We start from the raw sequence: 27377 nt of genomic DNA on the forward strand, positions 1-27377 counted from the left end.
GAAGATGCTGAGAATAGCAACATGAGTGGTACTGTGGACTTCACCCAAGCATTTGACCCCATTAACCTAGCTGGTATGTGGGAAGCTCTGCAAAAAGTTTGCTTCCTAAAGACATTTACTAGCATCGCTTCTCACTCTACAAAACCTGACCTGATAATGCCCCTGCCAGACATATCCTTCTCAAGTCAACATTTAGCACGATCTTCTGCTGCCCTTTGAAGTTAGATACCTGTGGGTGTCTGTATCCACATTTACCTCTTCTGCTGAACTGCAGTCTCCATTGGAGAAAGGAACATGATGTATACATCTCTATATTCTCTGCAGTGTTTATTGTTTATTGATTTTAGCTGATGGTGAAAGTTGTTCAGAGAGGGACTTACAGAATGCATTTATTTTGTTTTTTGATAATCACAACACTAAGGCTTTAAAGGGGTGTCTTATTCTGCTTGGGCTGCTATACAAAAGACCATAGACTGAGTGGCTTAAACAACAGAAACTTGTTTCTCATAGTTCTGGAAGTTGAGAAGCCCAAGATTAAGATGCCAGCTCCTATGGTTCCTGGTGAGGGCTCTTTTCCTGGCTTGTAGATGGCCGTCTTCTGACTGTGTCCTTACACAGTGGAGAGATCTCTCTCTTTCTCATTTTGTAAGGCCACTAGTCCTATTGGACCTGGGACCCACCCTTATGACCTCACTTCACCATAATTACCACCTAACAGCCCTATCTCCAAATACAGTCACGTTGTGGGGTTAGGGCTTCAACGTATGAATTGAGGGGGGCACAATTCAGTCCACAGCATTCCACTCCTAGCCCCCCGAAATACATGTCCTTCTCACATGCGAAATACATTCATTCCACCCCAATGGCTCCAAAAGTCTTAACTCTTTGCAGCATCAACTCTGAAGTCTAAAGTCCAAAGTCTCATCTAAATATTATCTAAATCAGATATGGGCGAGACTCCAGGTATGATTCATCCTAAGGCAAAATTTCTCTTCAGCTGTGAAACCAGACAAGTTATGTGCTTTCAAAACACAATAGTGGGACAGGCATAGGAGAGACATTCCCATTCCAAAAAGGGAGAAATACAAAAGAAGAAAGGATGATGGGTCCCAAGCAAGTCCCAAACCTAGCAAAGCAAATTCAGCTAGATCTCAAGTCTCAAGAGTAAACCTCTTTAGCTCGATGTCTTGCCTTTCAAACCACGCAGTCTTGCCCCCACGGCTCTGGGAAGCCTCCCTCCCAAGGCTCTGCAGGGCGATTTCACCACAGCAGCTCTGGTTGGAGGCTGTCTGACCTGCGATGACTTGGGGAGAAAGTTTAAAGACCAGTCTCAGTCCACAGGGCCCTGGCTGTGAGTTCAGAGGTAGCAGCATGAATCTCCTACCCACCTGGGTAGAACTGCTTTGCAGTCTGGAGGTGCTGATGTGCATGGGGGACTTGGTCTGCCTTCCTAGGCTGCACCTGACATCCATTTGAATTTGTTTCATTCCATCAAAATGTCGGGAGGAAGAGGGTATATAAGTATGATTGGCTTTAACTCTGAATACTCTCCCTGCCCCCACGGATGTTTTCCAGGTGTCATTTTACATGAACTGTGTCCCCACTCCTGACTTTCATCATAAGACCTCAGAGACCCCCTTCCAGGTTCTCCTGCTAAAGCTGTATTGTTCTGTAAGTATCCTAATTCCCAAGACTAGCTCTGTAAAGAAGGAACAATTTTGGCTGACAAAAGTCAGGGCTACTTTGAAATTTTGGAAAAAAGTATTAAGGGAAATACCCCGATTAAGGTGTAGATCAACGGAAGTAGTTTTCTAGAGTCACCATTTTTCTGTGCCTAACATCACTGCTGGACCAGTATCTCGGGCGCTGCCTTCACAACATCACATTCACAAAGTCAATAAACATGTAAATCAGGTATATAGTATAACCTGAATGGGAAAATGAGAAAGGCCCATCTTTCTCTCTACAAGGATTCTCAGCTTTGGCTCTGTTTTGTAAATGAGGGATATTAAAATACACAAAAAATTAGCTTGAGCAAGCTAGGCATCCCATTAAAAGTACCCAAATCCCCCAAGGATCCCCCAGGGCAAGTCACACTGGCCTCCAGGATGGGAACCAGTAGCAAAGTACCAGACCTGGGCTAGTGTTTTGAGGAGTTTCACCAACAGGATGATGGCTGAATTCTGGGGTCAACTCTTGGGTGTTTCTGTGGGTCCAGGATGGGATTTATTTCACATCCGTAAGCTTTCTTCAATGACATCTCCCCCCATATATCCATCTGTGCTCATGAGAGGGGAGTGGATGGGGAACTTGGCGGTAAATGCCTAGGCAGGAGACCCAGCTCTTCCTCCTACGCACTGTGTGACCTTGGCCAAGACACAGAGCCTCTCCCTGAAACCTTCCCCCATCTGCAAATTAGGGACATGGAAACAGAATTGTTAGGACAATTCTATGATATAATTATGCAAATATTCTTTATAGGCTGCAGTCTGTTTTACAAATAAAAGGTATGATGAAGATAAGCGAAACCAGGTAGATTCTTTGCACTCCTCTAAAAACCTCACCCTCTCTGTCACTGCAGGTGGCAATGACAGACCAGTGCTGACCAGTGTTGGACCATTATTTTTTAAAGTGGTTTCCATTCATGCTTAAGTTACCAGTTTCCATTCCAGCAAATGGGTCAGTGAGTTACAGAGTTGGCTAAAAATATAACTGTCTAAAGCAAACAAAAAGAAACCTCCATGTTGACTGTTGTTTCCATTTGAGCTGGCCCGTAAGTGTCTGATGGAATGAAGTGTGACAGACAGATGGCGGGTTTAACATCTCACTCCCAACAACTGTACGTGGAATGTCACAGAACCTCCCTGAGCCTGTGGGGGAGCTCCCTGGTCGAGAAAATCTGGATAACAACATTTACACTGCAGAATGTTTATAAGAGAATATATGCAAAAAAAAAAAAAAAAATCCCGTCACATAGTAAGGGTTTCCTTCCTCTCTCAGAAAACAGAATCATGCCAACTCCAAGGTCTTAGATGTGAGCTCATCTAAGCTTGGGGAGAAATATAAATAAAGTTGGTGGGCATCTAGCAAGGTCAAAGTGAAACCCGAGTTTCCAATGCAATAGTGTCCTCTGAGTACCTAAGACTGTCAGCTCCCTTAAGAGGCCCATAAGTTTTTGGGTGATTGGCTTGATGTATGACACACCTAAATTCAAGACCAGGTTCTGCCCTTTAGAGCTGTGTGACTTTGGGAAAGGGACTGGATCTCTAAACCTCAGTTTCCTTTCCTATGAAATGGGCCCATATCAATTCCTTCCTCATGCAGCTGTGTCGATATGAGAAGATGGTGTATATGAAGTGCTGGGCTGTATTATTATTGGTAGAGGAAAGTAAGCTCAACCTACTTGTGACAGACCCTAAGGTAACAGCCCCATGACCCCTGTCTCCTGGCATCTGTGCTCTTGTATAACCCCTTCCCTTGAGTGTGGATGGGATCTAGGACGTGTTTCTAGCTAACGGAATATACTAAAGGTGAAGGGATTTTGCAGGTGTAATCAAGGCTCCAAATCCGTCGAACGTAAGTTAATCAAAAGAGACTCCTAAGCAGACCTCACTTAATCAGGAGAAAGCTCATGAAAGAGAGGCTCTCCTGCTGGCCTTGGAGAAGCAGGCTGCTGTGATGTGGAGGCCATGTGGTAGGGAACCGTGAGGAGCCTCAAGGGGCTGGGGGCTTCAGTCCTATTTCTGTCAACCCCCGTAAAGGCTTGGGAAGGACTCTGAGCTCCAAGTGAGATGCAGAGAAGAGGACCCAGCAAAGCAGTCAGACTCCTGGTCCACAGAAACTCTGATATAAGAAATGTATTGGTTTAAAGAAGATATGGTACATATATTCAATGGAATATTATTCAGCCATAAAAAGGATAGTAATCTGTAGAGACGTGGATGGCCTAGAGACTGTCATACAGAGTGAAGTAAGTCAGAAAGAGGAAAACAAATATCGTATATTAACGCATATATGTGGAATCTAGAAAAATGGTACAGATGAACCAATTTGCATGGCAGAAATAGAGACACAGATGTAGAGAACAAATGTACGGACGCCAAGGGGGAAAAGGGGGGAGTGGGATGAATTGGGAGATTGGGATTGACATATATACATAATATGCATAAAATAGATAACTAGTAAGAACCTGCTGTATAAAAAAATGAAATAAAATTCAAAAAAAAAAGAAATGTATTGGTTTAAATCACTACGTTTGTGGTAAATTGTTACACGGCAATAGAAAACGAATACACCATTGCTTCTGGAAACCACTTCTAGAGACAGGCTTGGATGGAAGGAGGACCATCCATCTACAGAACTGTTGGGTATAGGGATAAAGGAAAGGAAAGGAAGCTTCCCCAGACACATCGGTCCCTTTTTCAAGGACTGTGCCTGGTGTGGCCACTGGGAAGAACCTCACCTGGCCCTTGCCACGCCAGTCATGCCCAGGTCTCCATGAGGCTGCCCAGTGGCCACCTGGCTCTGGTTTGCTGACCTGCCCTATAGAGTCGGGTTAGTCTCTTATTCTCAGCTGTGTGTGTGTGTGGTGTGGGGGGTGTCTTAGTTTCCACATCTGCAAAATGGGTATAATTATATGAATCTTGCTCAGTTCAGAAGGATGTGGTAAGGATAACATAAAGTAATCACTGTGGAAATAGATTTTGTAAAATTAAAATAAAAAAGAGTGGCAGCAATCATTCTTCTGAAGGGGGGGGCAATCTCTGGCCCCTTAAAGGGCGGGCTTCTAATGGAACCTGGAAACAGCCACTGCTCTCACCCACAGGGGACAGTCAGGGTCAACAGCTCTGAGGTCTCAGTAACTCAAAGCTAAGTAGAGACAGCAGCTGTAAATTGTTCAGGAAATTTTTAAAAATTAGTCTTCAATTTCATGTTACTGATTTTATATATTCCACCAACTCCCCCCAAAAGTTTTGAGGGCACTCAAAATCAAAACAAGCTATGATCATAACAAAAATAATTAACAAAAATAATAGTTCCAAACTCCTCTTCCTTATCGTCAGGAACCATCATGACTTGATCACAAACAGAGCAGATATTCAGGCCAGTTGTTCAAGGACTGAAGTATCTGCACTGGTTGGTCAGCCACTGTTGTAGAGCACCTCCCCACCCCCCACCCCATTCAGGACCCCCCTGATTCCCCAGCATCCAGCACAAATGGATTAGCGGCAGACATGGCATGGGGCAACCCAGACCTTGCCCCAGCGCTGTAACTGATGCTAAACGTTAGAGCATCTATTATCTAGACAACCAAGCTTTCTAAGTGTAGCTCTTACTCATCCCCTGGGCATAACCAAATGGGTTTCTCACTGGAGGCCCCCACACCCACCCCGTGCCCTACACTCTCATGCTCTGTCATATTTCCGCTGCTGCCTCTGCCTGGAATGTCTTCTCTACTCCCCACTGCTCTCTGCCTGGAATCAGTCTTCTCCACCCGCCACTGCTCTCTGCAGACCATATAGGAATATGGCTCTGAGATACCGAGTGCTGGCAGCCACCTCTCTAAGCCTCAGTGTCCCCATCCGTAAAGTGGGACTTCTAAGAGGACCTACAGTGCAGGTGATGCCTGAGCACACTTCTAGGTGCAAAGAGGTAGAGCGCGGCCTGTTCGTATCACCAGCCCTGCTCTTCCCAAGGCTTCTCCTCTAATGCAGGCATCCATGCAGCCTTCCCCCAGCCCCTCAGCCTCAAGTGGCAGCTCCCTGCTCTGAACTCTACAACCGTCTCCATCAGCCTTCCACCTGGCTCCGGCTCCTTCCATCTCCCAGCATCAGGCAGGTGTGGAAGTGGTCTCCCCCTCCAGTCTGATCAAGAACAGACACCCTGATTCATTTTGTCATTGCTAAGCCCGGCGTGGTGACCACCTGGGATGCTGAAAGCCTCAGTGAAGCTTTGCTGACATAAGAGGAAATGCCGAGATAAGTGCCTGTTGAAGGAGTAAAGGCCAGAAAGCGTTCAGTAAGAAATGCCATGGAGCTTTGTAGACAGGAGAGCAGCACAGGGTCATGGACAGTCCAGCTCTACTGAGCACTTACTAAGAGCCAGACACTGTCTGAAGCACTTGGCATACTTGAACTCACGTAATCCTCCCAACAGCCCTGTGAAGGAGGTCCTGAAATTGTGGATCATCTGCTGCACACCTCACAGGAGCGAGCTCACTGTGGGCAGGGACCGTGCCCTTCCTCGACACAGAGCGGCGGCTCACCAGCCAAAGGCAGGCGTGTTCCCTTCCACCATCCTGGGCGCCTCCCTTCCCCCCCGCTTCAGGGTCCTGTCTCATGATGCACCTCCCCCCCCCGTACCCCACATCTGACTTCGGATGCTTCACTCACACTAAAGTACGATAACCGTTGAAGTCTCCAAGGGGAGGCGGCACCATTTGGGAAAATGCAAGAGTTTTTCTTTGTGTCCCTGAAATCACACCTATTTTAATCATACGTAAAGCTAGTACGGCAAATCCATATTCTATTAACTAAGAAAGAGGGTGCAAGGAGCCAGAGGGAGGCAGGAGAGTCTGTGTGAATCAGAAGGGGGTTGCTTTAAAGCAACACAATCCTGAGCCGGTTTCTAAGAAGGTAAAGGGGAGAGAAGAAGGAGAAGAGCATTCTAAGCAAAGGACAGGGTGCATCGGGGGCCGAGGCTGTCATGCGAAAGTCTGGCATTAAGGCAACAGTAAACACAGATTTGTTCCCATACCGGAGTTCCTGGGTGGAGCATAGCGGCTTGTATTTTTCAGAAGCTCCCTGAAAGGTTCCGATGTGCAGTCATTTGAGGACTTAACGGATTAAACCAGGGATGCCCAACTCTGGTTGCATTTGGAACCCCCCGGGGAGCTTGTAAGAAATGCTGAAGCTTGGGCCCCAGCCACAGAAATTCTGATTTAATTGGTCCAGAGCGGGGCCAGGCATTGGCATTTGTTGAGGCCTCCCAGGTGCTTTCTAAGGAGGGTTGGGAATACAGCATCAAGGTAACAGGCAGGGATGAGTACAAACAGAGGGTCAGGGTAATGGCAAAGGAGCTTAATGAGATAGAGTGTGAGGGATTCAACATGGACACTTGACAGCCTGGTCAAATACGGGTATTAATTGAAACTGCTTTTAATAAGAACTTTAAATTTTTGACTTTTATGGATTTTGCATATACCATCTATTTCCCAAAAGGTATGATCATAGCAAAAGATAATGAACAAGAGGCCTCAGAATAAGGTGGATAAAGGGTAGTGATGCAAGAGAAAATTGGATCCAGAGCTCCAGAGGATGTGAGGTAAGCCCCTTCCCCTGTCTCGGGCTATTCAAGTCATCAGCCATCGTTCGGCAGCATCTGGGGTGCTCACACCTGTAAGTTCCATCCCTCACCCTCACCCTGCCTTGGGTCCCTGACCCAGGGCCCTTGTCCTCCATCTTCTCACGTGCCATGCGAGACACTGCAACTCCACCCACTGAGGAGGTGCTTGGCAGGTGACTGGTGAAATGCATTGCTGACCCAGCTCATTTTTCACAGGCAGCCTCTCCAGAGGATGACAGGAATGTGCATCATAACATAGATTATCTGCGTTTGGAGACGGTATGCCAGGTTAACTGACGTGTTTGCAATTTAAAATGAGAATGACAGTTCGTGAAAAATCATGAAAGTGAATGCAAATCCTTAGGTGCAGAAAGTGTCAGAAAGAACACGGAATTCAGCCCTGCCCCTGCCACCAATTCAAACTTCTAGGTGAATCTGTTAGAGCGTGTGTTACCCCTGATAGGCACACATGTATGCATGGTATACATATGGATGGCCACATCCATGTGTATTTATGTGTCAGTCCATCTGCTGTATATCAGTGTTTCTCACCTCTTTTTTTCATTATCACCTCTTCTAAGGAGACTTTTTAGACCTTTTTTTCCCTCATTAACCCCCCATGAAAAGTTAATACCACAGATATACTGTCTATCTGTTGATGTGCTGTGTGTGTATTTGCGCTTTATATATAAGCAGAGTAAGATTTTTCAGCCCTCAAGAGCCAATTTTATCCCCCTTGGGGAGATATTGCCCCCGTTGAGAATGTGTGGCCTATACGTTCATCTGTGCACACGTGCAAACACACACACACACACGTGCACACCACTAGCCAGCTAGCTAGCGGGCTCCTGGGAGAGAAACCCGCAAAGCACGTTGAGCTCTTAGAGGGGAGGCTCCCCACTGATCACAGCCAAACCAGAGAGCAGCCCTGGTCCAGCGGTTCTTGTAGGAAACAGACACCAGCAATTAGAAAACCGGGGAACTCTAGCCAGTTCTGAAGCTCACTGGGCATGACCTGGTTTCCGGATCTTCAGAGTTGGGAGAGATTTTATAGGCCACACAAGCAGAAGACATTTAATTGTTTATAAAAAGAAAATACCAAAATTCTAATTTTTGCATTGCCCTTGCAAACTACTATGTTCAAATGCCTATTTTAAAGTAAGTGAACAAAACACATTTTGGACCAAAAGAACCATCAGCATATTTATCATTTCATAGATCTGGTCATCAGGGCAGGCAAGATTTTACTGAACAGTCAACAAGTCAACCCCTGAAAAACTCATTAAGTATCTGTCAAATGTTTAGTTCTGTGCAAAGACTTGCAGGGGCTGTGGAAGTAAAGGTCAATGTCTTCAAATGTCTAATAGCCCAGTTTTGTTGTAACTTAAACCAGGTATAATATCTGAGGGGTAAGGAGGCTCTCGGGAATTATTGTAACCTGTTTCCACCCAGTGAAAAGGCTTTATTTTGGTGGTACTAAAGGGGGTGAGGAGGGAGGAGAAAAAACTCACAGTGTGATCTGCTTGACCCCAGTCTTTCCCCCAGCGAGTCAGATGCTCCACATTCATAGCAAGAACTACACAGGAACCTGGATCTACGTTTCCGTCAGTCTCCAATAAAATCACCCCAAAGAATTTACTGAAGTTATGAAAGAAATATTTGGTGTTAAATATCCTAATAGGACAGTCTAAGCACTCAAACTAGGTATTATAATTAATATCGTAGGATCAGTAAGACTTAAAAGAAGATTCTGTTGCACAATTCTTTCTAAGGAAATACTGATAAGGTAGCAAACCACAGGATTCACTGTAGCTAATTGAAGCAGTAAAGGAAATGGGCTGGAAAGTCCATTTCTGGCTTCTGCCTTGAAGAAGCAGGGCCCAGAAGAAGGATGTTCAGATGGTGCTGGGTCGCCACAAAGTAGGACAAATGTCCCCTATATGCGTCAATATTGAAATCAGTTGAAAATACTCTCCAAAATATAAACATGTGAATAGTGAGCAAAAGTTCCCTTTATTATTACTTTGTTGGCATTCAAAAGAACCAGCTTCCTGCCAGATCACTGTATCTGAGACTGCTGAAAAGACCCTGAATTTGAGGAAACAAGGCGTACACAGACATACACACACAGATGCACGGACACACACACACAGACACACACATGCAGACACAGACACATGCAGACACACATTCAGACACATACAGATACACACAGAGACATACACAGACACACACACAAACACACATAATGAAACTGGCCAATGCAAAAGTTAATCAAAATAAGTCAAAGACTTATTTAGCCAGAGACCATAAGTGGATTCCATGAATTTATATAATGTGAATTGAGGCCAGGATCTAACAGGCCCAGGAATGTAGTTCCATCTATTTCATAGTTGAAGAATTCCCCAGAGAGGCCAAGTGTCTTGGTCAAGGGCCCAGGGGAGTCAAGGACATAAACCACTCCAAGTGTTTACTGTTAGGAATGTTTGCCTTATAAGACAACATTCTCCTTTCTCAGAAAATCTACCTCTTGCGGCAGATTATGAGGCCTCACAGATTGGCTTGCCTGTTTGAATCGCTTACCTATCTCACGTGGGTACAAAACTGGTTGGGAAATGCAGCCATTATTGTATTTTACCCAGTGACGTTCCTGGACAGACCCCCTAGCGACTCCCCATTGCCAGGTGGCTGTGTCCCAGCGCACAGATGTCAGGGCACTGCCCAGAAAAGCAGCATGTGTCAGCAGCACGAGGCTTGGTGGAAGGCGGGCCAAGCAGAAAACGTCAAGGGGATCATTTGACAGAACAACACCCCAAGTGCAGGGCATGAGAGAAAAATCATGCTGCCAGGAGTGGGGAATGAGTTCTGTTCACACACTGCTCTCCCACACAAGGACTGGAGTCCACAGCCACAGAAACCTTTTCCTGGGTCTGGTAACAAAGTCTAGAGCCTCAGTTTCCGTGAACATTTCATCCCGTGCAGAACAGGAATATTACTAATTTGGATTCACCCAGGAACATTCTCTAAGAAATTCAGAATGCTTCATCTTACAGTTCCACTCTGGGGTGGCCAGATCTCAGTGCTTAGTGGCAAGGACAGTGACAGGTGAGTATAGGCACCTCTACAGAAGGCAGCCCCTCCAACCTCAGCACATGACAGCAAAGGCTAAGACCTTTGCTCTGGGTAACATACCACGGTCAGTTCATTTCCTTGTCAGCTGGGCCCCTTGGACAGGGGTCAGCCCAACACCTGCTTTTGTAAATAAAGTTTTATTAGAACAAAGCATGCCCATCATCTATGTATTGTCTATGGCTGCTTTCTTGCTACAGCAACAGAGTTTGGTAGCTGTGACAGAGACTGTGTGGACTTCAAGGCCGAAAATATTTACTATGTGACCCTTTATAGAAAAAGTTTGCTGACCTCAGTCTAGGTTATGGGAGCACGAAGACCCCTCACCAAGTAGATAGTAAACTGCTTGAGAGGGTCCTTTTGGAATCTCCCACCAGGCCTCCCACAATGCTCAGTACACAGTAGAATCCACCCAAGAATCAACTTGTGAGTTGAAAGGGACCTCAGATATCATTTCATCCAATCCTCTTATTTTAGAGATGAAGAAACTCAAACGACCAGTCCGCAGTCCTAGAGTGGCAGGAAGCAGTAGCAAACAGCAACTTTCCTGAATTCCACTGTATTGCTATGTTCCCCAGTAAATACTCATTAAATAAGGAATAAATGCAAAGATACATATGGATCTATATAGCAATATCATTAGTTGAGCACATGGTATATGCCAAACACCATATGAACATAGGCATTTCCGTCTTGGACCTCAAACCTTGGGAGAAGAATGTATACATAAAAAGTTTATATGTATATTATATATTATGTATAATATAAATATGATAATATATGTATATGTGTGTGTGTGTGTGTGTGTATAAAGCAATAATAAAATGATGGTGCACATGCTCCCTTGTAGGAAACAGCCAGCCATGAGGAAAGGTTCCATCTGATCTGTGACGTCAAAGTAACCGTGTCAGTTGGATACTGTCCTCCTTGCTTGAACCCAACAAAAGGAAATCAGCATGAGCCCGGGGGGCAGAACCATGGCACGAGCTGACAGCTGTCTTCCATCCCTGGCCTCTTTTCCCAGATCCTCATAGACCATCCTCCCCCCACATTACAAGTCCTTCGTCATCGAGGGGCATCTGATAGCCACTCCTTTGCCCTCCTTAGCTGATGTCTGATCACACGTCGGGAGGTACTCCTTCACCCCAAAGCGTTAACCCGCCAGACCTTCCCTCCAAGGACCCTTTATCTCCACTCAGGAATGAAAGGTGCCTCACCCTTGATAATGTAGTTCTTGGCACACAAGTCGAAAAATGTTTTCTGAAGAGCATCAGGCCTCGATAGGCTCCAATTGCCCTTTACGATGACCTAAAGTGGGAGCGGGGCCAGAGGGATAGGCCTTGGGCTTTCTCCAGTGGTGCCCTTGCTCTCCCGGTCAAGAGCAGCGCCCGAGGTCGTGATGGGGTGGAGAACAGGAGGCCCTTCACCACCTGGTCCTCCAGAACCTGCCCTGGCAGCAGGTCTGTTGCGGGGAGAGGTGGATGGCCTCATCCCCCTTCTTTGCCTCAGCTTAGCCAGGAGGCAAGCTCACACTGGCCCCTCACACCCTGCCCCTGAACTGAACCCCAAACCCTTATCTGCCTATGCCACAAAGCTCAGCTCAGTGCCTTCCTAATACCAGGTGCCCTTGCTTCCAGCCTTGTATGTGCCCTTGGGTCCCAGTCCTCCTGCATACCCAGTGGATGCCCTGCCCACCCCTCCACCCAAGACTGCAAGTTCTGCCCAGGCCTGACTGTGTCTGCGTTGTGTACCTTATTCCCTTCCAGACCAGGGGCTGGACACCTGGTCGACCTCATGCAACAGCTACCACGTGTTAGAGTGCGTTGCAAGCACGTTTGACTTGAATTTTGTTATTTTTCATTACTAACATATGTTACAAGATGTGGTTTTGTAGTCAGTCAGACCTAGCTTTGAATCCTAACTCTACTACTTTCCATGGGACCCCAAGTTGAGCTCTAACTTTTCCAAGCCCCAGATTTCCCATCTGTAAATCAGTCACAAGGTACCCACCCCGTGGCATGTCTGCCTCAGGGATACTGAATTAAATGGAGTGGCGAGCACAATGTCTAGTGCATAGCAGATGCTCAAAAAATTGAATTTATTATAAAAGCCTCCCACCGCTTTGCTACCTTTGACTATGTCATGTGTCTCAGAATGATTCAGAAAGGGCCTAGCATCTGTGAGGCTGGGCCCCCATAAAGTGAACCACAGCCAATAGCTCTATTCTCCCTGCTGACTTCAGTCTGCTGTGTGTGGCAATATAATAGCCTACCCTCTCTGGGCCTCCACGTCCTCTTAACAAAAGCACCACCAGGTTCCTCAGAAGCTGCTGGAATCCCGTGAGGACCCAATGGAACCCACTGAATTCCAGAAGCAACACTGTTAAATTTATTTTGATGTATTATTTTTCATCCTTAGAGGGCCCTGCCAAGTTGTCTGTAATTATTTTTATTGTAGGACTCTATCGTCCCTCTTTAAATGAGTCTGGTTCTTAGTAATGGAGTAGGGGCAGAGTAAGTGGAATAAACACAGGTTTCCTTCAAGCCAAGGGTTCCATCCTTGCAAAGATGAGTTTCAAAGCTTACCCTAGAATCCTGAGGCACTTTGGCCAATGGCCATCTCTTGGCAAGGGGATGGGGTCCGCTTTGGGTAGCTACCCCCAGGTCGCACAGCAAGCATGACCTCTACTCCTGGCCTGAAAGATAGCAAGCTCAGTACACAAGCTGTTCTCCTCGTCTCTCTCTGCCCCTCCTTCGGATCCTCTTCCGCCTGCATCCTGACCTGATAAAGCAATCCCAGGCAACGAACGTGGCAGCAGGGGCTACAGTGTCCAGGTATAGCCCATCTGGGTAATACTCACATTTTAAAAAGGACCTCTGGGGGACAGGCCTTAAAGCAAAGAGGCTGAGCAAAGGGTGGGAACTGATTGACATCCAAGTGTGGGAATTGATTGACAGTGGTAGAGAAATAGGAAGAAGACTTGAGAACAGGTGGGTCTCTAGGAGGCCCTACCTTCCATGTCTGGTCATCGCCTGGTTTGCCTAAGTGTAGAGATCTGACTTGGCCTTGGACTATTTGTGGTCACCTATGGAGAACTAAGGAAAGGCGAAGCCTTGGGCACCCCACTCTAGCTGGCCATTTAAGAAATGTCTCTTCACTCAGCACGAGCACTTCCTCTTCACGCAGCTGGGAGGGTCTGGGTGCAATGAGAAAGCAGAGCGCACAGATCCCATTGCCTGGGGCTGGGGGCCAAAGCCTAGTCCTACCGCGTCCTAGCTCTGTGGCCTTGGACAGTGGACTCGGTCCCTCTGAGTTTCACTTTCCTCATCTGTAACTTGGGAGTAATAATAGGACCCACCCATAGAATTCAAGGAGCTAAATAAGCAAGGCATTCAGACCAGCACAGGACCAGAGCTATGGTTATTCAGTTTCCAAACGTATTCTCTGACTTCGGAAAGTGCAGAGACACTCATGGGACCAAAGAGGACTGGGGAATGAGGGTTGACTTTTCTACTTCATAAGTCAAGTCAGCTCCCCTCTGTTTATCTCACCTTATTTCCCCTGACATCCCCCCCACCCATCAATTCCCGACATTTTCCACTTCAAGCGCATTATATTCTGGGGATAGGGGTGAACAGCCGTGCAGAAAACACAAGCCCATGACTGTTTTTTTAACTCCAAAGGCCGTGGAGCAGGTTCTAAAGTCAAGGGTCAATATTTAAGATGATTGGAATATAATGTGCATTGAGGTGACCTGGGAGCAGCTGGAAGACCCGCTGCCCCTCAGATTTCTCTCCAGTGTGTGTCACGGTCCTTCACATTCCCACTGTTAGACTCACTTCTCTGGGTTCAGGGTATCCACATGGGCCCTTGTTAAGTCATGGGCAGTGTTCCCATAATGCACTGTGCATCAGAATCCCTGGGGCACTAGTTAATTACAGATGCCCGGGACCTCCTCCCCACAAGACTCTGATTCCTAAGTGTGTGCCGGAATTTGTAAAGCGTCCCAGGTAGATCATGTGATCGTGCGAGGCTGGGACACCCTGTGCTGGTTGAGATCACTCGAGTCTGGGGTCAGGATCTCCAGGTTTCTCCCTCAGCTTGTGCAAAAGAAACCAGAGAACAGGCCCCAGAAAGTCATCTTGTCTGTCATGAGGATTAAACCTCTTCCTTCCTCCAAGGGACTGTGTGAGGATAAAATCAGATGAGACTCGAAAATGCTTCCGAAACTGTACGGACACATAAGGAACCGTTTTAAGGGAGTATAGGAAATCAGGCTGGGAAAGGGAATGCAGGCCTGGTTAGAATGTCCCTAATGTCAGGTAGAAGCAGGGGAACTCGATCTAGCAGGTAGAGGAGTGGCTATGACAAAGAGAGTATTCCAGGAAGATTAAGCTCATGGTATCAAACATGGCAGACAGGAGAAGAGAGAGGCTGTCGGCAGGATGCCGTCCTAGGGAGTGATGAGGTGACATAGTGGTAGGAAACAAGGAAATAAATCATTTCTACGGGAGAGACTGGTTTGTTGTTTGTCAAACCTGCTTCCGCTTTTCCTGAAAACACAGCTCAATGACACTTGAGTTCTGGACTATGGAAAGAGGCTGGAAGTGACTGGGCTGCTTCCAGGCAGGGACCACGCACACTTTCCATGTGGTCCTCCGCCTCTTCCCCATGACGCTCCATCCTTCCCCCTGTGCTGGTCGAATGCAGAGTCCAGCAGAGGAGTTGGCAGCCTTAGGGAGTGGCAGGACCACAGAGCAGATGGAGCCAGAAGAAGGAAGATCGTTCACCAAACCCTCCACTGAGCTATTGTGGGAGCAAGGTGATGGGTGCATACGGACCAATACAATGCCCTACACTTAAACAGTGAAAACTCTAGTTTACAGAAGTTCATGTTTCTGATTTTATTTGACCCTTATAATAATCCCACCAGACAGCTAACACCTCTGACGTACTCCTAAAGTACTCCAAGGAGGAGAGGTCACGTAACCTTCCCCACGTGGCATCCTTCTCTCCCGAAAGCCCTGTGGTCCAGCCCTGCTCAGAACCCTTTATCTCCACAGGAAAAATCTGAGGCATTTGTGATAAAGGACCACAGACATATGGCTCCTTTGGTTTCCAAGGCGAAAAAACAAAGACAGAGTGGATGCTAGATTTTATGATATGACTACAAAACACCACAGAATCCAAATGTGAAAATGAATAAAAGGCAGGTGAGACTGCCCCTCCCTGCAACCACCCACCTGCTGTGTTTCCTGGGTCTCTGCTCCCTGTCACCTTTGGAAAACACAGGTGGGCAGTGAGGGGAGAAGAGCCTTGGGCTGAGTCAAGAAGTCTTTATCTGCTGTCATGCCAACCTCCCAAACTGAGTTTTTAAGCAACAGTAACTGGGACGTGGTTTTCACTTCCTCTGCGCTCTAGGTAATGGGTTCGCAGTTGGCGTCCATTCACTACACACCCTCCCCTCCTTCACCTTTTGTGTTATCTCCAGTCTGATACTTGAGTCTTCCCCACTTAGCCTAGAATAATGATAAACGGAAGTGGAAAGCATCACCTTGAGCTCCGTAGAGTCTGGTATAGGGTATAGGGTAACCAGCACCAAACTTCTACACACCACAGCCTGGGGGTCACCCGAGACACAGTGTGATGAACTCCACTTCAGAATACCTCTCCTTAGATACAAAGGAGCCAGGCACGCCACGTTCAGATTATTAAGCACTTTCCTCGCTTTTAAAATATAATTGCCCCACAAGCAGGAGGTAACACATGCGATCTTCTGCATTTTAAATAAAAGCCCAAATCGCTCAGTTTGCCTCACGATCTGACCCAAACTTATATATCTGTCTGCCTTCCCCATATCCCTTCACACGCCTTGCAGTAGAATGCTTAGTTCTTCTAGACGCTTCCTGACACTCCTTGCCTCTACAAGTCATCGTCCATATGTTGGTTTCCTCCGTCTGGGACATCATGTTTATTTCCTACCGCTCTGCTTCTTCATCACCTTTGCTAAATCCTGCTGGGCCTCATTCCTCCCTCTCAAATGGACATTTCCTAAAGCACAGTCCTTACCTCTTTACCCCCTCTCCAAGCTCCCTCGTCCGAACCCATGCCTTCAACGGTGGTAGGAAGGAAACACAAGTTCAAATCCACGCCCCTAGCCTGACCTTTATCTCTTTGTTAGCTCTGGTTTTCCAGCATCCCAGTGGCCATCTGCCCTCCACTAGCGGGCCATCACCTCAAACAGAACAGTTCTAAAACCAGAAGATTAGTCTCATTACCAACAACTCCCTTCCTCGCGGCTCTATTTCTATCCTAGATCCGCAGGGTTTCCAGGTTTAAAAGGAACCATAAAGTTGAAGCTCAATTCGTTCATCTGCACTCCATCCATTCACAACAGCCTGGACAACAGTGGTCAGGCCCACCAATAGCATCACCATTCCAGACCTGGAAACCAGTCTCTCCAGAGGTGAACTGACCATGAACCTGAACTCGGGCCTCCCTCCTGTGTTTGCACAGGCTTCTTCCAAGGCCTGTGCTCGTTCTGTACCCACATCACTCCTCCCCAGCAGGCTCCTCCTTTCAGCCCCAGTTTGGGCTCACAGTGGCCTCCCCGCAGCAAACACTGGAGGAGCCTCCTCCCCGGCCTCTGCTGCAAGGCTCTCCTTCTTCATAATCACCGTGAACACAGTCATAAGAGCAAAGGCAAAAACAGCAGCAGCTCACGTGTCATCTCGCTTCTCTTCCTTAAACCCATATAGCAGGTAACCGGAAATGTGAGACTGTGAATTTATCTGACAAGAGGGGGTCAGACCAGAAAAAAAAGAAAGAAAGAAAGAAAAAAAGAAGCCATGGAGGGCTTCCCTGGTGGCCCAGCGGTTGAGAGTCCGCCTGCCGATGCAGGGGACGCGGGTTCGTGCCCCGGTCCGGGAAGATCCCACATGCCGCGGAGTGGCTGGGCCCGTGAGCCATGGCCGCTGAGCCTGCGCGTCCGGAGCCTGTGCTCCGCAACAGGAGAGGCCACAACAGTGAGAGGCCTGCGTACCGCAAAAAAAAAAAAAAAAAAAAAAAGAAAGAAAGAAAAAAAAGAGGGGGTCAGACCAGATGACTTCTAAGAGGCTTTTCCCAATCAGAAATTCTATGATTTTATGACTGTGGAGCCCATCTTACAGAAGAGGAAGCTTGGCCTTAAAGAAAGCCACACAACCAATATGTAGCAGAGCCAGACCTGGAATCCAGGTTTTCTTACTTTTAATTCATTAATCTTCCCACCACATCGTGCAAAATAGCATAGGAACCATTCTAACGAAGCAGGGACCAAATCAAGCTCCTACCCTGGGTAGAACCCTCTGGTAACTCCCCATTACTTACCAGGGGACAAAAACCACTTACCTGCCATTCAAAACCCCTTCCCACTGCTGTGTTTCTATCTTATTTCCAAATGTGGCCCTCCATATACCACTCCCTTCAGCCAACCTCGTATACCCACTGGGCCCAGCACATCCTCATCTCCATACTGTTTCTGGACCTGACATGCTTGCCCACTCCTAGTAACTCAGTGACTCTCGTCACTCTTCAGAGCACAACTCAGGCCCCACCTCCTCGCAGACTAGACCTGGAGACCTCATTTGAGCCACATGGGTCCCTTCACCGGCTCCCCTCATTTCATTTCCTACCACTCACGCGGCATGATGTTGGCATTTTTACCCCTCAGCTGCAAGTTCATGGGCTGCTGAGACCCCATCTTCTTTGATCTCCCCTCCCTGATTTCAGCTGTCACTGAGCCTGGCACAGAGTATGTGGGTCCATAAACATGCTTGTTAATTGGTTAATTGATTGATGGGTTGTTTTTAATCTCTTAACTCCCTACATTTCTTATCTTACTAATATTTCCTTCATGCCCAGCTTTTTAAATTACTTGTCACACCTATATCGTAAAAAAATTACAAAGGAAGAAAAGCAAGTGCAAAAGAAAGGTCAAAAGCATTCCTGGGCTTCCCTGGTGGCACAGTGGTTGAGAGTCCGCCTGTCGATGCAGGGGACGCGGGTTCGTGCCCCGGTCCGGGAGGATCCCACATGCCGCGGAGCGGATGGGCCCGTGAGCCGTGGCCGCTGAGCCTGCGCGTCCGGAGCCTGTGCTCCGCAAGGGGAGAGGCCACAACAGTGAGAGGCCCACGTACTGCCAAAAAAAAAAAAAAAAGCATTCCTTTCTTCCCTTTTCTGGTTTATTTAGGGTCAATCTGGGGTGATTCATGCTAATAAGCGTATCTGCCTCAGCCTCCTCCATCCCAGGAAATGCACGCTTCCAGTGGGGAGTCGACTTTCTCTTGCCCTTTGGATCCTCCACTGGGTAGGTTCAACCCTATTTACCCATGATCTAGGCCAGTGGTTCTCAATCTTTGATGAATCCCAGGATCACCCAGGGGTAGACGCCTGGGACTCAACCCCACCTCCTGAATGTGAATCTCTGGGGACAGGGCTGGGCAAGTCCACATGAAAAAGCTTTGCAGTGACTTTTTCATGCCCCAAAGGTTGTGCGCCAGTGGCCTAGCCATTGTTCACCATAAGCGCTGCAATAAACATAACTCAAAGAAACTTCCCGTGCTAACAGAGCTAGAGGGGACTTTGTTTTAGAGGTTAAAAACTCCATTTCTTTTTACCAGAAAGAATTCATTTTAGTTCTGACAGCAGATTATCTATCTTATTTATCCTTAAAGCACTTCACATCTCAGAACTAAGATACTCCTTGAATAAATATATGAGTGTGCAAAGTAGATTCTCACTCAGGGAGCTGGCAGAGACACTTCCTTGGTAGTTGGAGCTGAGCCCTCACAAGCAGCGTCAGATCTAAGATGCCCCGGGGTGGAGACACACCTTCAGGAAGCCCATGCTTTAAACACTTCACCTCTTCACTATTTCTGGTCTTCCAGCTTCGATGAAAAAGACAACTGAGAATGTCTCCCGGGTAACAGTTTTTAAAGGTACCAGATATTGAGAGTCTATTATGCTTTTCCTATAGTCCAGATAGATAATACATGTAAATGTGTGTGTGTGTGTTTTCTAGGAGAGTAACCATGGCTAGGCAGAGCTTGAAGTTTGCAAGCAAGTGAGAAAATCTACCAGGGGTCTTCTTGGAACTAAAGGACCTGGACTCCAGAGCCTTCTCCCTATTGAAGGGTCAAAGTTGTAGCACCTACAGATGAGCCTGGGAGGCCCCACCTGGCATCCAGTGACAAGAAGGGGATAAAACCCCGGAAGTATCATCTCCATGGAGCTGAAAGGGGAGGGGCACCCCCAGTGGTCTGGCGCATCCTGGTCCAGCCCCTCGAGCTATGTGGGAGCGACTACAGGAGGAACCAGCACCCCTTGAGTTGGAAGAGCCCACGCATTGGTCAGAGATCTGGCCTCTCCCTGTGGTTACATACTGCAGACAGTGGCCTGTGGGGGACTCCAGCTCCCGAAGCAGCAGCCCTGTGGGAGGCGATCAGATCCAGAGACAGCTGCCCTGTGCTCGGGCTCCCAGCGGCCTTTGTCCCGGCTCCAGCAACGAGGCAGCAGAACATAGGACTGAGTGTCTGAGTTCTGGGACACATCAAGGAAGGGACAAGCAAAGGCTTGGCTTCTCACTTTTGGGGCTATACTGGGCCTGCAGAGGAGGCTTTACTTAGACCCCAGATTCATACACAGCTCATTCAGTGCTCACACCCACCCCAGCAAATAGGTATTGCCATTATCGGTACTGCACTGGCAAGAAAACTGTGGCCCAGAGAGGTCAAGCAGCCTGTCCTAGCTCACACAGCAGATGACTCTCAGTCTGACACCGAAAACTGCACTTTTCTACTACACCTCCTGTCACCACTCCCATGGGCCCAGCATCTGGAATCTCAAAAGGAACCAAGAATGGAAAGCTTTTGACCTGACCGTCTAAATTGATGGGCTCTTTGCCCTGGGTGGAGAGAGCCACCAAACACGCAGAGAAACAGTACAAGTCGGCAGGGAGGCAGGACCTGACACCACTGGCTTGTGGGCTTTAGCATCTTGAGACCCTCAGTCCTCACTCCCACCCCCTGCCAGGGAACCTGGGACGTGTATGAGTCACCCTTGGACACTAGCACTCCCATGGGTGTGTTACCAGGTAAGGATGCACTCGCTGACACAGCAGGGCAGATGAACTGGTGTATTGGATTATTGACCGAAGATCAAAACCAGGAGATAGTGGGAAAGAAAAACAGTGGCATAATGTGATCAAAGGAGCTTCAAAACCTGATAAACCCATGCTTGGGCAGGCGACCAGGCAGCCAGTGGGCAGCTGGGGCCTGAGAGGCAGCACAACAAGATTTGATCCTGTCTGTTCTGGAAGTCAGATGACCACACCACGGGTCACCACGTCTTGACTGGCGCTCTGCACCACTGTCAGAGCCTTCCGGATCACTCAGTAAATGAAAAGACTAGTCATTTCCATCAGACAAACAGCAGGACTCCGTTCTGTTTCCCCCAGGCTGAACTGATGATCATTTACTAGACCGACCCCATGCACGGATTGTTCTGGAGTCCTGCGGATACGGCTTTACAGTCCGTCAGCATCTGTTCACGGAGCACCGGTTGGCTGCAAGCTCTCTATCAACAATGCTCCTGATCGGGATGATCACGATGCCCAGAGGCTGTTAGAAGTTCTAGACGTTCATCTGCACTAACAAGGCCGCCTAGTTCAGCTGTGGCAAAGCTGACTGCCTCGGGACCCGCCTCTCATGAGGACTCAGTGGCTCTCCACCAGAGCTGCATGCCTTAGTCACCTGGGGGTGTGGTAAAAAATACCACTTCTGGGTCCCACCCACAGAAACTCTGCTGTAATTGACCTGGGGAGCAGCCTGGCATCAGGAGTTTTAAAATCTCCCCCAAATGATTTGAATATGTAGCCAAAGTTGAGAACCACTGGTTTCTGTTGAAACTCACACCCTTGGCCCCAAGAGACCCTTGCTGCCAACTGGTGCACCATCATCACCTCGCTTTGGTGGCTTTCTACCTCCGGGCTCTAGGGGTGGCACCGGGGCTGAGGGAGTCGACACAGATGGAGATCTAACTACGCAGCACATCCTGTATTTGTCTTCCCAAATCACTTTCTGTTTTGCTTTTATTTCCGTGCTCTTTTTTCTTTCAATAAACCACACTCACTGCCACTATCAACTCTAACCTGTTGTCCTCCCTTTGTGATCAAAGTCCCAGCTGCGTATGATCTCACTTATTCTCAAAATAGCCCTGCGAGTGAGGAATCAGCCAGGCCATTGTTCTCTAAGGCAAATCAGGGACCTGCAGATCAAGAAAGGTTCTGTCTGCCATGGAGCTCATATCCTTATCAAAGTCAATGTGTTCATGGCAATTCCCAATTTACAAAATGCTTTCCTCTACTTGTTCCTGTGGCATCCTCACAGCCAGTCTGTGGGGGAGGTATTTTCATAACCAGGGTGGCCACACGTCCTGCACAACGTCGGTGACACCTGTTCCTAACCATTGGTAGCACCTCCTTTCTCTCTCAGAAGTGTCTTGGTTTGGACAGTTCAAGATACGGGTGCCTTATGTGTAACCACCCTCTTGTTTTAAGAGGGGTGTATTGGGACTCATACACTTGTTCATACACTCTGAACTTGTTCAGAGTCACTCGACAAATGAGAGGTAGAGACAAGATCTGAACCCAGGTCTCTGTCTCCTCTTCCCCGTCCACATTAGTTGGGAAATGAGAATCAGAGCTGACCTCCTCAAACCTCTGTGATCTCTTAAACACCCCCATTAGAAAGTTCCCTGGACGGGAGAGACTTGGAGTACAGAGCAGGGCTGGGCAGGAGCTTTGACAGCGTTTTATGACCACATTAGAATGGACTAGTAAGTTGCCAGGAAGTGTCCTCTTGGAACCACTTGAAAGCCTGACTTGGCAAAAGAAGGTGCAAGACCTGACATATGGGTGTTTGGAAAAGAGTAAGAAATTTAGAGTCTAAACTGCTAGCTGAGGACTGGGTCTGAACGCTCTTTACTGCCATCTACTTCTGGGCATTTCTCATACGCTCCCTGAGCACCTGAGTTCTTCAACCATAAAACGGGACAAATCATCGTCCTTAGTTCCTGAGGTTGTTACAGGGAGAGCAAACGGCCGCTTGCCAAGTGCTCTGACAGCATCACGTCTCAAGAGGTCCCTGGGAGCCACATTTACTTGTTGACATCACTTTTCCTGAGTGAACCAAGGCTCACGAACAAGGATGCTGGGGGTCTGATGAGATAAGGCATTTGAATGCGCTCCTTAAGTCCTAAAACGCTGCCATTTAGTATTATTATTAGCAGCCGCAGTAGTAACAGATGATTATCAGTTGATGTGGCACAGAATCGTATGTCCTTGAAACTCTCTGGATTACGGAGGTTTTGAATGACACACCCAGGGGCCAGGCCAGGTTCGGGGGGGAGGGTGTCCCCTTCTGTTGAAGATGACCACATCACAACTCTTAACTGGGTGAGGCAAGCCTGCCTGGGAGGCTTCCTAGAAGCCAACCCGCTGGGCCTGCAGAGATTACCTCGGATACCTGACCCCTTCAACAAGAAGGACTTTCTCGTGCTTCCTTGGTGGCGCAGTGGTTGAGAATCTGCCTGCTAATGCAGGGGACACGGGTTCGAGCCCTGGTCTGGGAGGATCCCACATGCCGCGGAGCAACTAGGCCCGTGAGCCACAACTACTGAACCTGCGCGTCTGGAGCCTGTGCTCCGCAACAAGAGAGGCCGCCATAGTGAGAGGCCTGCGCACCGCGACAAAGGGTGGCCCCCGCTTGCCACAACTAGAGAAAGCCCTCGCACAGAAACGAAGACCCAACACAGCCAAAAATTAATTAATTAATTAATAAACTCCTACCCCCAACATCTTCTTTAAAAAAAAAAAGAAGAAGGACCTTCTTCTGATGGGAAGCATACAGCTAAGAGACACGGCAAACTATGGAAATGCCTGATTCTATAAATCAGGACATTGCTTCTCTAACACGAAACCGTTCAAAGCCTGGGCAGTGTCTTTATTTTCACAATTTTTTTCAGCCTTTACTTGTCCCTGTAAATGATAACTACTGACCAGAAGCTCAAAAGGGGGGTGGGGGAATCGAAAGAGCTTTCCTATCTGATTTTTTTGTTCCCTCATCAATCTGGTTTCTGCGCTGACCAAGAAGGCCTGCCTGGCTCTCATGGGTTCCTTTCCTTTAGGGAAAAAAAAGCAAATGACAACACGGGTACTTTAGAATTCTTGCAGGCACTGGGGGCTGCGGAGTGAGCTTTCTACACAAATGGAGAAACCCTCCAAGCTGCCAACCTGAAATTCAGAAGGTGCAGGTAGAATGGTCTTCTCACCTAGGCGCGGGGCAAAGGGCTCCTTTGGCTCTAAAAGAGTCAATTTGTGTTTCAAATATCTTTCAGGAACTTGACACCGTGAAACTACCTGCTCCCAAGGAATCTGAGAAAGTCCTGGAATAGCTTTCCTCAAGAAGAACAGCAAGCCTCCTTGCTCAGTAAAAGCTCTCCGTATTCACTCCCTAGACCGCAGGCTTGGACGCTGGGGGTCAGGGCAGACCTGCGGGGCCCTGGGTCCAACACTGCCCAGCCTGGGAGGACATGACCTCTTTCATTACCTGGTCTGCCAGAGAGCCTAGAAATCCTCCCAGAGGGGTCCCAGAAACCAAATGAGGGAGACAGAAATCTCATTTGGGGGGAGAGAAACAGGCTGAGGAAAGTAAGTCTCACTAAAAAACAAATGTAATATCTATGGATAATTTTGAAAAATAACTCTCCAAAATGAAAAAATCCGGCCGAATAGATTTAACAAAGCTTCGTGGTGGGCTGGACCGACTGAGACAGAGCAATTTCCAAGTGTAAGATAAGTCACAACTGCTTTATTATTTTTTAGGTGACAAAAGGTACCAAAAACCAAAAGGCCATATAGATCTTATACTTTCTGTGAAACTCTATTTGTTTAATTAGTTTGTATTAGATTAGGATCCTTTGGCCAAAACAAATTTAAAAGACGTGTATATTCCCCATCCCTGGGGAATATATACGCCTTTTAAATTCAGCCAGGAGGCCCCTGACAGGCACCAAGCTCTCTTCCCTTCTCAGTTACCTGTATATGTCTAGGGAAACTGCATTCTGAGGGTTTTTCCCTTTTGTGAAAGGTCTCTGCGCTCAGGCAGCCAGCCGACGCCCCCTCCCCCAAGTTCTGGCGACTCTGCACCGCCCCGGAGGCAACTTCCCTGCGCCTCAGGTTTCCCCGCTTCTGCTGCACGAAGACCTATCAAATGTTTCTTTCTTATTACGCTCGAGGACCGGGAGACGCTGCCTCGGCCTCCATCCTTCCCCCTCCAGGTTGCAAAGGAAGTGCAGCAGGTTTGGATGTTAGCCCGTCTCTGCCCAGGGAGCAAGGCAACTTAATTTAAGTTTTTCCCCTGTGCCCCTTCCTCCCAGTCTGCCCCAGGTTACCCTTAGCCTTTCCTGCTACAGCCCCGCGGAAGCATAATTATGACAATTACAATAATGTGGGCGAGTGGAGTGTTTGGTTTCTGCTTTGCCGGTCACAGAGCAAGAAAACGTCTTTGTTTCCTTTTGCTTTTCTTTTAATAGCACTGAGTAAAAGAGAAAAGGGGGATTTTAAGAAATGTTATTTTTGCTTTGCCAAAGGTCATATTATTAGTAATGCTTTCTTTTCTCCCTCTTCCTTCCCCTCACCCCGCAACTTTAGAAGAAAGCTTCAGGGGTCCAGCCAGGTTCCTGCCATCTCCCTGCACCTGGAGATGCCCTTCAGGGCAGGCCAAAATCGCGCCGGGGTAGGGTGACGGCTGGTCCTGCGGCGGGTTTGACAAACTGCCTAGCAGACTCTCCGAGAAGACAGCCACCTGCCAGACTGCACCTGACTCCATCCCTCCCGGGAGCCCCGAAGCAACAGAAAGGCCACCCAAGGGACCGTCAGGGCTGGGCTGCGCTCCCTGGGGAAGGTCCGCGTCCCAGAGCGCTCAGCGCCTGGGCACGTGAGCCGCGAGCCTGGCGGGAGGCGCGGCAGGTGCTGCGGCGCCGGGACGCCGACCTACCTTCACGAAGAGTTCGATCTCGGGGTCCCTGTCGTCCCCGTTAGCCGTCGCCGCGTCCGTCATGCCGTCGGCGCCCGGGGCCAGCGTCCCGGGCCGGGGAGGCGCCACCTCTGCGGCGCCCGGGCCAGCGCTCCAGCTCCTGCCGCTGCTGCTGCCCGGCTGGGCCCCCTGCGGAGGGAGTTTATTTCCTTTAATCTATTTCTCCAGCCGGTGACAGCGGTGCCTGAGAGATCGGTGTCCCTGGCGATCGCACGGAAAGGAGAGAAGCCAGCAGGGGACAGGGGGCGGCGAGGGAGAAAGGTGGGCTCAGGGATGGCCAGCAGGTCCTGAGAGCAACAAGTGCCGCGCGCTGAGAGGTGTCACCGGATCCGCGCCCGGCAGCGATCCCGCGGTCGCCGCCCGCGCCCAAAATAGCCGGCGCCGCGGGGCGGGGTCAGCCCCAGCGGGCGGGAGGGGCTCCCCGCGAGCGCGGCCCCCGCCCCGCACCCCAGGCCCTGCGGGGCGCGTGCAGACCGGCCGGGCGGCACCGCCACTGGGGTAGGAGGATGCCCTGAGAAAGGTAAAGGGGGATGGGAGTGGGGGGATGGAGAGGATGAGAGAAGAGAACAGAAGAGAAAGGGAAGATGGCTTTAAGCTTTACGTTCATTAACGAAGCATCAGTTCCTCCAAGTTACTCTCCTAGCAGCGTTACCCACGAGGAAAGCCCCTTCTTGCCTTAGGGATGCTCAGAGTGGGGAGGGGCTGCGGGTAGCGCGGAAGAGAACGGAAGGACCCTGAAAACCATGCATTCGCCATCCTCGTGCTGGATCAATAGAGTAGGGCTGGGGGCAGGGGGAGGCAGGGATGGCCAGGGGGTGATGTGTAACCTTCTGGGCTGCTTTTCTTCCTCTTCCTTTCATTTTGTCTTTTGCATTCTCTTCTTTTTTCTTTCTTTTCTATTCTTATTTTACTTATTTTCTCTCTTTTTTGTTTGTTTTTTCGTTTGTTAGTTTAGTGAAGGATAATACACGCATGGGGCAAAAAATGCATATATTGTAAGTGGACAGTTAAATAAGTTTTCACAAGTTGAACCCATCCATGAAACCAGCACCAGATGAAGAGGTAAAATGTTAGCTACCCGCCCAGAAGCTCATTCTGATCTCTCCTGTCTAGCTCTCCTCCCTCTCCAAGGCTCTCACCCACCTGGGGTGAGACTTGTAACAGCACAGGGTAGTTTTGCCTGGAATCTTATAATAAACGTAGTATATTCTCCTCCGTGTCTGGCTTCCTTTGCTCACCAGCACGTTGGTGAGATTCATCCATTCTGCTGTGTGTAGTTGGAAACCACCCATTTTTATTGCCGTAATTTATTTATTGATTCTTCTGTTGATGGACATCTGCATAGTTTCCAGTTAATGACTACCATGGGGCTGCTATGAACATTCTATAAAAATCCTTTCACGATACGTGGACACTTTTCTGTTGCCTATATACTCAGGAATGGAATTGCTTGGTTCTAGACTATTAGAATGTTCTTGAATAAACATTGCTATGGGGCTTCCCTGGTGGCGCAGTGGTTGAGAGTCCGCCTGCCGATGCAGGGGACGCGGGTTCGTGCCCTGGTCCGGGAAGATCCCACATGCCGCGGAGCGGCTGCGCCTGTGAGCCCTGGCCGCTGAGCCTGCGCGTCCGGAGCCTGTGCTCCGCAACGGAAGAGGCCACAACAGTGAGAGGCCCGCGTACCGCAAGAAAAAAAAAAAAATTGCCAGACAGTTTTCCAAAGTGGCTGTACCAGTTTACATTCCCAAACTCCATTTCTTTTAAAAAAAG

The 27377-nt window shown here is 48.5% G+C and overlaps 1 protein-coding gene across 1 annotated transcript in view; it reads right to left on the reverse strand.

Moving 5' to 3' along the window:
• The window catches only part of CLIC5 (chloride intracellular channel 5), a 102345-nt gene extending 76599 nt beyond the window's left edge, over positions 1 to 25746 (reverse strand). Inside the window, exon 1 of the mRNA XM_082847729.1 lies at positions 25569 to 25746. Coding sequence (XP_082703855.1) covers positions 25569 to 25631 — 63 coding nt within the window. The 5' untranslated portion in view covers positions 25632 to 25746. The remainder of the gene's footprint in view (positions 1 to 25568) is intronic.
• Positions 25747 to 27377: the final 1631 nt, after the last annotated feature.

The sequence above is a fragment of the Leucopleurus acutus genome (genome assembly GCF_964270905.1).
Source record: "Leucopleurus acutus genome assembly, chromosome: 10".
Taxonomy (NCBI): domain Eukaryota; kingdom Metazoa; phylum Chordata; class Mammalia; order Artiodactyla; family Delphinidae; genus Leucopleurus; species Leucopleurus acutus.